The 12,194-nt window shown below is 42.4% G+C and overlaps 1 protein-coding gene across 1 annotated transcript in view; it reads left to right on the top strand.

The window, feature by feature from the left end:
* efl1 (elongation factor like GTPase 1) overlaps positions 1 to 12,194 on the top strand; it is a 71,897-nt gene that overhangs the window by 6,431 nt on the left and 53,272 nt on the right. Inside the window, 4 exon segments of the mRNA XM_030376928.1 lie at positions 2,809 to 2,888; positions 3,235 to 3,371; positions 3,776 to 3,898; positions 6,377 to 6,476. Coding sequence (XP_030232788.1) covers positions 2,809 to 2,888; positions 3,235 to 3,371; positions 3,776 to 3,898; positions 6,377 to 6,476 — 440 coding nt within the window.

The raw sequence follows: 12,194 nt of genomic DNA, 5'->3' as shown, positions 1-12,194 counted from the left end.
TCGCACAACAATGTTAAAAAAAATCCCCGGTCCGTCACGCAAACAATAGGTCCCGCTCCTAACAAGAAGCCGAAGAAGAAGTTGAAAAACACTTCTATCACTCAGGTGTTTTGTAGAATATGTCAACATACTATCGATTGGAAAGGCAAAGATACGTGCGAGGACCACTTGAAGTCCAAAATCCATATGAAAAACAATGAACGCCGTAGCCAGGGCACGCCCCTTCAAACAACAATTTGAGTTTATAAAAAAATAGTTTATAAGCACTTTAATATTTATGTCATGTTTTTATTTGAAGCACTAAAAACAGTGCAATGTTGTGATGTTTTAATAAATGTAGTCTTCTATCTGATTAAATTGTATTCATTCGCACTTATTTGTTCTGATGATTTTAAGTGTAAAAACGGAATTAATGAAAATTAAAACGGATTTTGGAAAAGAATAAAACGGAATTTGGAAAAAAATAAAACAGATTTCATATGGCACTAGTTATCACAGGTCGGTGGTTTTCTAACGCTTATTTTGCAGTGAGTGTTATAATGTGGATGTCAAAGCAATTGCCAGGTTTTCGGTCTTTTAAAATGTCTCACACCTGCTGTGCATCAAACAACAGTCTCTGTTACTCTCCAAAAACAAAAACAGCTAAACTAGCTTGAGGTTTACCACTGAGACACAGGTAAGCTTGTATCGTCCTCCGTGTTAAAAGAGTGTCATGGGTATAAGTCATTTCACGAGGTGCTGCTAGCACTAAGGCCTGTTTTCTATGGGTTCTCGTCTTCAGTGTTGGTAGTCTAGGTGTGTAAATAACACGGATAGATAATGTTTTTGATACGTCGTTTTTATTTATTATACATATATGGCGGTCCTCATGTGTTGAAGACTTCGGCCCTTTAAAGACATCGTGTATTTGTGTGTGTGTGTGTGTGTGTGTGTGTGTGTGTGTGTGTGTGTGTCCTTAAATGATCACTGACCAGATGCTGCAAGGCAATGAAGGTGAACAAATGATAAATTGATGGACGCTGTATAGCCCCACCATCCATTCATGTATTCTTGGCCAGATCATTTCAGCCCCCCATCCTCATTCATTTACTTTGCGCCATTCAGTAAGTGGTACTCCTGTCATGCTCCGGTGGAGTCTCCTGTCCTCACAGTGCTCTCTGTGTGTGTGTGTGTGTGTGTGTGTGTGTGTGTGTGTGTGTGTGTGTGCGTGTGCGTGTGCGTGTGTGTGTGTGTGATGAATGAGCACTGGGCACACGGCAGCCCAGCACCGGTTGTCCGTCACTCTCGGTTAGCTGTCGACGGCAGGGACTCAGCCGTCCCTGTGTTTCCCTGGCAGCTGTCTGTCTTGACGGTTTCACAGCGACTAGCCGTCCTCTCGTCTCCTTCTTATTCAACACAGCGCCGTGTCAGGTTGAAATCGAGCGCCCACCCCAAACCCTCCCATCCTTTAGCCCCTTTTAAGCCTGAGTGGCGTTTACAGCCGGAATGAACGCGGTTAGCGTGGTAACGCCGGGGAGATTCCTAATGGACTCCCATCAGCCACTCCTGGGCTCACTCCACAGCGCCGGCCTGCTGCCCACTCGCTACGATGGCACTACACTGACCCCCGCTCACTGTGGGCTCGCCGCTAATGGAGCGAGTGGTTCTGTATTCCATGCAAAAGGGTTGACAAAGCAAACCACGGATGCGAGCCCCCCCCCCCCCCCCTGGCCCTCCTTCAATTATTGGCAAACCCATGACACCCAATTACCACGGGTACCGACGCTGAAATCATGGCCTCATGCCATGTGTGATCACTCTCAGGTGGATCAATGCAGCGATCGATGGGCGTGCGCTGTGATCGATGATGGCGCTCCCCTGCGGCCATCATCAAAGGACCTAGCGGCGTATCCATCTGGCGCTGCCGGTGGACGCTACTAGCGCAGACTAACTAACGCTCAAGGTCGCGTTCGGCATCGCCTGGTGGTTTATACTGATTGGCCGGTGAATGGTTCCTGTGTTTGTAAATGTGTCTAGCCGGCAGCTTTTATTCCTTCGTTCAGGCAGGCGGTCGCCCGCTGCTAGGCACCGACAGCGACGGTGACCCCTTCATTCATCCCAAAGCCGACCGGCCATTAAATGGTCGGTCGGGGTCATCGATGGAATGGCAGGGGGCTTTTGTTGAGCTATGGGGCTCTGTGCTTGCTTTGGCCTCGTGTGTGTGTGTGTGTGTGTGTGTGTGTGTGTGTGTGTGCGTGTGCGCGCGTGCGTGCGTGCGGACGGGAAACATGAAACTCAAACTTTTATTCAATAGTTTTCGGCGGTGGTAACATCACACAAGGGTTTTCTAATCGTCAAATAGCCTTTTAACACGATTAGCTAAACAATACACCATTAGAACACAGGTGTGATGGTTGCTGGAAATTGGCCTCTGTAAACCTATAGAAAATCCATTTACCACATGAAAAACGTCTAGACTTATAATGTCAGAATAATTTAATGTTATATTCATTGAAAACAAATGTGAGGAACAGCTCGACGGGACATGAAAAGACTTCCGTTTATGTGTTTTAGTCTTGTTGTTTCTGTCAAGCCAACACATTGCACCCGTACTCTGATGCTGGTCGAATCTCTATCTCTTTCCTCATTCTGACTGTGAGGAAACAATGTGTCTCTGCCAAGCATGCAAACCCTAGGCTTTATCATGGTGGTTTATAGATGGATCAATTGATAGAGAGAGAGTTGTATATACTTGATACTCTGATACAAATGCTTGTTCTAATGAAGAGACGTCACATCTTCCTGTCTCTCCATCCCTTTGTCCTGCAGGCCAAAGGGAAGAAGCCTCTCTTTGTGCAGCTCGTCCTGGATAACATTTGGACGTTATATGATGCTGTCGTCACCAGGAGGTGGGTAAGCAGCAGCCTAATCTGACCCTGTTCAGTGTTTGTGATTGGTTAGAAATGGTTATGTGATGTCCCTTAACTTTAGGTGTTATTTCCTTCACATCGCGCTGTGAAATCTTTTAACAACTACCTACGCTAGTCACATATTCTCAGAAAAACACATCCGATGCAATGTTTTTAACAGTATTTGTTGAGAAACTGTTTTGTGTTGAAAGGTGGCGAAACCCGAAATAAAAGCTGAATAAACAAATCACACACTTCATTTGCACTTGTGTGATCTTTCAATTGATCCAAAAAAGTATTATTTGGTGCAAACGCGAAACGTCCTCCATCTTCTATTGTCTTCCAGGGACAAGGAGAAGGTGGAGAAGATGATGACCTCGCTAGGGGTAAAGGTCATGGCCAGGGACTCCCGTCACTCAGACCCGAAGGTCCTGCTCTCCGCCATCTGTAGCCAATGGCTGCCCATCTCACAGGCTGTTCTCTGTATCCTCACTGTGTGTGTGTGTGTGTGTGTGTGTGTGTGTGTGTGTGTGTGTGTGTGTGTGTGTGTGTGTGTGTGTGTGTGTGTGTGTGTGTGTGTGTGTGTGTGTGTGCGTGCGTGCGTGCGTGTCCTGTTGGCCTCATTGCCTTTACAAAGCCCTTCATCCCGTGGCATGCCATATTCGCCTTTGCACTGCCAATAAGAATTTCAAGGGCGGTGTTTAGAAGCACCAAGTTAACCTCCGCTATTCATGCGGCTCGAAAATGACATACTCACATTCTAGGGTCACTTCAATGTCTGCAACTAAATGCTAAACTTCTTAAATAAGGGTTTGGGATCCTTTAAGTCTTGTTTGCTTCGTGTCAGTGTGTTTGGGTCATGTCGTTGTTCTTAACCCCAGCTGTAGCCATGGTGTGTGAGAAGCTGCCGAGTCCTTTGGACATCTCCACAGAGAGGGTGGAGAGGCTTATGTCTGTAGGGGCGCGCCAGTTCGACTCCCTGCCAGAACGGACGCAGGAGTTAAAAAATGGTAGGATACACACACACACGCACACGCACACACAGAGACTCACAAACATACATGCATACCGTAACGTGAGAAACCCAAAATTGGCGGAGGAGTTGGAGTCAACCGCTGTGTTTTCCTGCTGAATAAACTCTGAAAAACAAAAAAAATCTGCTGATCATCATGGATACATGAAGGCTTGAACTACAAGCAGCAAACCTTGGGCATGTGTTATTCCTTGCATGTTTGTATTTTACAAAGACTGTTAGTTGTTGTCAATGTGAGTCCATTGTTGTTGTGTGTCCTTGGTTGTGGTTCAAGGCAGGCATGTGACCTTAGCTGTGTGTGTGTGTGCGTGTGTGTGTGTAATGTGTCTGTCCCGTTTTGATTTGTACAGTCATAGTGTACCAGGCTTCTCCTCGCCATGACCCAGCTGTCATGTTCAATGATTATTCTTTCATTTTAGCTTTTTCAAGTTTTTGAAGCTGGTTGTCGACCAAAACGTGCCATAGTGGGGCCAAGTGGTTCGCCGGCCAACCCCCCCAGCAGGCCAACCAGTTATGTAGCCAGAATAACCTTGGCACCCTGGCCACTGGAAGGGAGAGGGGGAGGGAGGGAGAGAGAGAGAGAGAGAGAGAGAGAGAGAGAGAGAGAGAGAGAGAGAGAGAGAGAGAGGGGGAGAGGGGGAGAGAGAGGGAGGGGGGGAGAGAGAGAGAGAGGGGGAGAGGTCGAGAGAGAGACTACCTTTTTCCTGCATGTTATTTCAGAGGAAATTGCATGAAGAGATTTGATGATTGACTTGATGATATGAAGCATCCAACATACCCTGTCGTTTGTAAATAATAATAATAATACATTTAATTTTGAGGCGCCTTTCAAGACACCCAAGGTCACCTTACAGAGCATATAGTCATCATAAATAAAAGACCTTGTGAAAAATAAATAAATAAACAAATGTGAAATGTGAATGTGAGATGGTTTGATTTAGCCAGTACAACGTCTTGACCAAAGGCAATTACATCAGAGTTTAAGAAGTAAATCCGAAAATTATAGCCTCTATGCATGAAATCTTATCGGCTAGTTCAAATATTCATTAGGGTTCCAACCGATATCTGAATATTCGGTAGAGAAAAGGAAAGAAAAAAAGTCCACCCATAGTGCGTATCTTTCACTGCCTGTAACGTAGGAGGTGGTGTCACTGCTGCAGAAATCTAGTTTTTATCAACTGAACCTTTTATGCCTTTTCTTTTCTAAATGGTTTAATTGGTAAAACAAATGTGTTAAAAACGCAAAACAACAATATCCCGCCAGTGGCCTTCCAATCCACTCATAAGTCTGACTTTGTTACGGCAGAGCTTCAATGCAGTCTTAAAGTTTCCAAACAACACAGTTTCCAAAGTATGAGAGTAGGCCTACTACGAATTATCACAAAGCAAATCGGTGGTTTGAACATTTTTGAATAAATTTCATGGCAGGACGGATGCTATTTATCCGGTGAGAAATCACACAGGCGCTGTTGTGGGGGACGGATCACCATGAAAGAAAAAACATTGCCACCTCTTCTATTCACGTTTACTAAATTACAGACACAGTATCATTAGTGGGTAGAGCTTTTTGGTGACTTTAGGACTCGTTTGAACATGTGACAAGGGCTTCTAAATACCTTTATTATGCGAACCCCTCTAAAACCATTAATGCTTTGGTCTCCAGCAATTGGACGGCAGCTGTCAAAGTGTTGCAGGAATATTCAAATTATATTTGAATATCCAACTACAAATCTAACAAATTATAATTCGGTCATCCCATATTAGGCCATTGTGATGATGGCTAACGTTACCTCAGCTGAAGCGTTGACATGAAGCGTTCACTGACGTCTACCGCCCTTACTTATATATTTTAACCCTGGGATATTGAGCCGAAATGTAAACCTAGCCTACTACCTTCAGTTCACAAAGATGCGTAGACGTAAAAAAAACGTGAATATTTTTTGGTATTTCAATTTGTTCATCTAAAAAAAACACAGAAGGGAGATGCGACTACGTACCAAACAAATATCCGAATATTCGCCACAGCCCTTTTCCGATAGAAAGCACTACACTGTGCCTTGAATGCTATTTATTTTTGGGGCACTTTGCTCATTCTGTGTCACTCTTGGTTAAAATAACTAATAAGAAAATGGCTACTTCTCTTCTTTGCTGAAAGATCCAGCCTATTTTTTGTCACCTAGCAACCATGTGCCCTCTCCTTCGCACTCGAGTACAGCTTGGAATCAATGCTGTACCCATGCACTGTACCATGTGACAATGCTCACCGCACAACACTTTCCTTTTGAATGGGGCATCAGGGGTCGAGGTTATAGTAGAATCTCTTTTTAAAACGATTTGTTTCTAAATGTTAAGCCCTTTGACTCCAGCTGATACGGAAGAACTGGGTTTGGAGGGGTCTGCCCGGGGTCTGCATGTTTCCTACGAAGACCTTGAGTCCACTCTTTGTGTGTTACAGCCTTTGTCCAGTGCTCCAGTGAGGCCGAGGCGCCCGTCATCGTATTTGTGTCCAAGATGTTCGCCGTAGACGCCAAGGCCTTGCCCCAGAACAAGCAAAGGTCAGGGCTGTTTTTTTGCTGTTTGTGTTCGTGTGGGTGGGCGTGCGTGTGTGCGCACGTGCTTTTTCATCCAATAGATGGTGCTGCAGCCCTGTCTGCCCCCTCCTGAGAAGGCTATAGGTATTTGACCCTGCCTCAACCAAAACGTCTGCTACCATTCGGGAGACATTAGTATGAGCAGACATGAGTCATGGTAATGCTGGGGTATAATTACCATGTATCCTATCGGATCTACGTATAATCATTTATATAATAATCTGTTCATTAACACCCATCTGATTAGTGTCACCCGTCTGATAAGTGTATCTGACTGATCCAAATTGATAACAAGAAAATATGCTCTTACAAATGGTTTGAAACATACAATGGGAGATCACGTATCTTTCGATTCCATACATCATAATGAAAGTAATGAGGTTTTGAGAGTCATTACAATGATACATTATTCTAATCTTCCAGCCTTAGTGTTTGGAATGGATGCTCTGATGCTCTTCTTGTTTTCAACACTCATACATTCGAGTAATCGTACAATACCATGGTGAGGAGCCATGCTAATAGTCTTAAAATACCACACATGCATGCGTTCCGAGCAAGTATTGCCCCCAGTGGGAATATTATTTGAAGGCTTGTGGATTAATGCCTGTGGTTACATACTGCAGCGCTACTTGGCAAAATGTGATGTTGTGCCCTGCGTGTGACAACTAGAGTTGCTTATTGCCCTTCACCCCTTGTCTCACACTGTCAAATATTGGTATTAATAGAAGGCCACTGCACAGTGCCTTCTATCATATGGTTCACGGTCATCTTCCAAATCACATGGTACACTTTTGCTTTTATATCTTTTCCCTCCACCACTTTTCACAACGCTCACAGGGCGTTCAGGTTCAAAGTGAGCGTCGGTTGTGTTTTTTTCGTTTTCCCCCCCTCCATTTTCTTTTGTCTATGTCATCCTTGGAGGTGAACCCGGGGTAAGCCACAGACCCGAGAGCCTCCTCCCCCCACAGCTAATGACGGATGAGCCCGCCCCGGCCCTGCTCCACTTTTAGAAACACCAACGTGGTCAAAAGAAACCAAAAACTCAAATGCATCAGATGACTCCTCATTCCATGATCTCAATCAATTATTTTAACTCCACCTCCGCCATTTGTTACATGCCCCTCTCAAAAACACTGGGGAGGGGGGTCAATGTTGCCGCTTACTAGGAGGTAGGGAGGGAGGATGGATGGAAAGAGAAGGAATCCGTACACTTTTAAAAGGGGGCTACAGTAAGAACAGGCTGCCACGATTTTCTTATTGAAAGCAGATGTTTGTAGGGAACTAGGATTGATGGTGGAGCGCATTAGGACTCCCCTGTTGGTTAATGGCTGGTGTGTGTGTGTGTGTGTGTGTGTGTGTGTGTGTGTGTGTGTGTGTGTGTGTGTGTGTGTGTGTGTGTGTGTGTGTGTGTGTGTGTGTGTGTGTGTGTGTGTGTGTGTGTGTGCATAAGGGTCCTAATAGCCTTGAGAGTGCTCTTTGTATCCCCATCTGTGTAATGCTATGGCATGAGAGTGATCTGTGTATGCAACAATAACAGCACGGCTCTCTCCGAAGACGAAGTATAGAGAAATGAAGGACAGTGAGGGAGTTCTAACTCTTTCTATGTTTTTAGAGTCTGTGTTATTTTCCCTGATTTATTCTTGTGTGACCGATGGAACAGTTTTGTTAATAGTTTTATTTTATTTATTTTTTTTGTAAACGCATGTTTATAGGAAAATATGAAATTGATCGAACTGGCATAGGTTGCAATTGGTTATGAAAATGTCAATGTTTTTAATTGAATTGAGGCAATCAATGTAAAGTAGGATATATACTGTAGCTTTAAATAAAGTTTAAATTTTAAAGTTCATTTTTTTCGGAGACTAAAGAAATCCTACTCAAAGTGCAACTGAGCAACTCAATTAATGCAGGCTACAGTGAAACAATAATCAAACCTCTCCTCTGAAGGTGGTATTTCTGCCTTTACCTTCCCCTCTCCCTCCCTGTTATGTATGCCTAGATCCTGGGTGTATTTCATGATCCAACTATAGCCGCTCTGGTTGGCATCGTTTCTCTCTTTGTCTCTCTCTCCCTTTCTCTACCTCTCCCTCCCCCCTGTCACAATATGGGCTCCTAATTGCAGCCTGTGCCATTGCTCTCCCAAGGAAACAGAGCGGCAAGCTGACGAGGGTAGATGTAGACAGCCTGTCAGAGAGGGGGGAGGAAGAGATGGATATATGAAAAAGGTGGGCTGGGATATAGGGTATATGTAGGGTCTCCACTCTAACAGTGCGTCAGTAGGTAAAGGCTGTCTAAACACCTGCTGGATGAGCTACCCGCCGCTGGCATTTCTGACGTTGCCGTCTTGTGCTGAAGACGAACACGCATGCATACATGCATGCTTCCTCGCCGGCTTGCTTTCTAGATCGACGGCATAATGCGGTATTTATCTATAGGGTGCAGCCAATCGAAGCGCCCGAAGGCCTATGTAGCAGGAGATCTCAGATTAATATTAGATGCACTGTATTTCCTCGACCTCTGCATACATGATGGGCCTGTGTGGACATATATATCAAAAGGTTTCCCACCTCATGCTGTATTTATGACAGCATGTCAGGTGTGAAGCACCGGAGCCTTCTGAGCCCGAGCCTCGGAAGAAAAGGCCCATATTGGTGGAGGACTCACCCAGCCACAGGTGCTGAAGCTGAGGAGCGAGCCATCTGCGGCATTCCCTGCCTGGCTGACCTACATTGTTTGAGTGGAGGACACGCTCGCATTCACCCTGCATATCGGAGTAAAAACAAACAAATATGCGGTAGTACAGCAGCTCAGGCCCCTGCTATACTCTGCTAGGTCGACCGCATGAATCGGAGCGCACAAGCCCCCATCCCGTCCGCACCAAATCACATGGCTACACTCTGAAACCTCAGGGCCTGAACCATTACTGCAGCTCCTATCCAAGCCTCCAGCCCAGTCTCTAACATCATAACTGTATTATTATTAGTGATATAAGTTTGGTTTGTTTATAGTTCTTGATCACGGTCTCGGACCACAAAGCTATCACTGTTAATAGTGACGGTGATTGATCATGTTGATTGATCATTCTGCTAACCCTGGTCTGCATCAAAAGGGAAGAAAAAGTGAAGCATTAAAGTTAATAATACAATTCAAGGTTGTTATTAAGAGTCGATCAAAGTTAGATTTTCAAAGTATTCTATCATAATAAAAAAATAAAATGAATTTTCTGTCAGATTATGTATCGGTTCTTACTTGAACATGAATGTGATGTTATCCTACCTCAGCGATATTAACTGAATATATTCCTCTGGCCTCGAACCGTTTTGCCAATCCTATAGAAGTTGACTCACCATGACACTCTGTCATGTTTCACTCAACAAACTGTTCACGCTGAGCGTTGTCTGGCGCGATCTGAACTCGCAGCGTGTGTCATAGCGAAGATACTGCCATGACTCATGGGCTGTGTCACTGGAGCTGAGCTATTCACTGGTGATCAGTGCTTCGTCATCCCGTGCCCTTCCGTGTTTCAGCATCCCGGAATCCCTTTCACCTTTTCCCTTTACCTGGTTGCATAAGTTGTGATTAGTTTAGGCATATATATATATATATATATATATATATACAGGGCCGTCGGACTGCGGGGACAAAGGGGACAGTTGTGGGGGGGCCCATGACCAAAAAAAAAAAAAAAAAAAAAAAAATTATCTTACCTCCCCCCCCCCGTCAACAATCGCACTACCCCCCCCCCTCCATCAGTACCTATAGTATAGGGGCCCAGGATTTGGTGCTACGGCCCTGTATATATATATATTAGAGCTGTCAGTTAAACGCGTTATTAACGCCGTTAACGCAAACCAAATTTAACGGCGTTAAAAATTTTATCGCGCGATTAACGCAATTATTTTATAAAAAAAAAAAAAAAAACTTTTTTTTTTTTTTTTCTTTAGCTCAAAACAAAGAAGCAGTAGCCTGGCTGCTATGTTCAAATGACATTTGTTCAAAGCAGTCGTTTAATTGCACTATAGGCTCTTTTTTTGTATCGTCCTGTTTTGATCAGTGTATATGGCAATGTTGTTATCAATAAAAAATCATTTGCACAAGGCAAGCCGATGCACTTCACCATGTTGATAAGAGAATTAAAATGAGAAGAATTATGGGACAAAAAAATCAAGGGATATTTAGCCTAGAAAAATAATTTGCGATTAATCGCGATTAATTAGTTTACTATGACATTGATGCGATTAATCACGATTAAATATTTTAATCGCTTGACAGCTCTAATATATATATATATATATATATATGTATATGTATATATGTGTATATATATGTATATGTATATGTGTGTATATATATGTATATGTATATATGTGTATATATATGTATATGTATATATATGTATATGTATATATGTGTATATATATGTATATATATGTATGTGTATATATATATATATATATATATATATATATATATATATATATATATATATATATATATATATATATATATATGTGTATATATATATGTATATATATATGTATATATATGTGTATATATATGTGTATATATATATGTATATATATATGTATATATATATATATATATATATATATATATGTATGTATGTATATATACATATATATATATATTTGTGTATATATATAATATATATATAATATAACATTTAGCACTTCCAAGCAAAGTCCTTCATATCTCTCCTCCATCGTACTTTGCATGATGTATTATGTATGTTTATACTTGCTGACTATATATTGGGTAGTAGCCGGACAACGTTTTCAATTTAAAGTAAATGGTTGCCTTCAGTCTCAAGTAAATGTAATAATGATCTCTGTAGTAGAGTTATTTTGAAAGATGAAATGGTCTTCAGAAACACAACGCAACATGAGGTGGTCTTCTCACCCCTGTAGAGAGAGATTCAGATCACCCTGTTGTTCGTGCATTCGATGATTGTTATTTTATCTATTCCTTAATCTTAATTAAGTTTCCAGTCTATTGTAAATAACCAGCCTCATGCTAAGTGAGTCATGAGTCGATGAGATCATCCCAGAGTCAGGTGTGCTAGCCTAGCACTTAGTCAATGATCCTCTCCTTCCTCTGGCCTTGATCTGTCACCTGGAACCGCTATTCAAATTAAATTAGATGAAGAAAAACGTTATTTATACTCCGGTGGCAATTCCTAAAGCAAGCAGGCATAGTAGAGGACACATGAACAGGCATATTATACAGACATAAGAGGGTTCATAATAGAAAGTGCATGATAGACAAAGAGTTGCGTATTGAAGACGTGTACATGTACATTAGCTTTGCACATGTTTGTGATCTTGGAAATAGCACTATTTAATTAATATGGAAAGCAAGTCTGATCGCACTATTCATATGGGGAGAGATTTTTCTCATTATCATTACTACTAAGTGTTATTAGGTGAATAGTCATTTTAATGCACCGATGGCATTCAGCAATTTAAAAAAATGTGGAATGAAGTCCAATGTTTCATCTTTTTAAACTGCTGAAACATCCGCTCTCTTTTAAAGATGTTCATTAAGCATGGACTGAAATGCTATTAAACTGATTCTTCTGTGCAAATTCTAACCATAACTATCTTAAATAACGCTGAGCAAAAGTTTCCCTTGTGTATGTCGTTATGAGATTGATTGTGCATG

This window comes from Gadus morhua, chromosome 14, assembly GCF_902167405.1.
Source record: "Gadus morhua chromosome 14, gadMor3.0, whole genome shotgun sequence".
Lineage (NCBI taxonomy): Eukaryota > Metazoa > Chordata > Actinopteri > Gadiformes > Gadidae > Gadus > Gadus morhua.
The sequence above is the reverse complement of the archived record's forward strand: the minus strand, read 5'-3'. Positions and strand labels throughout refer to the sequence as shown.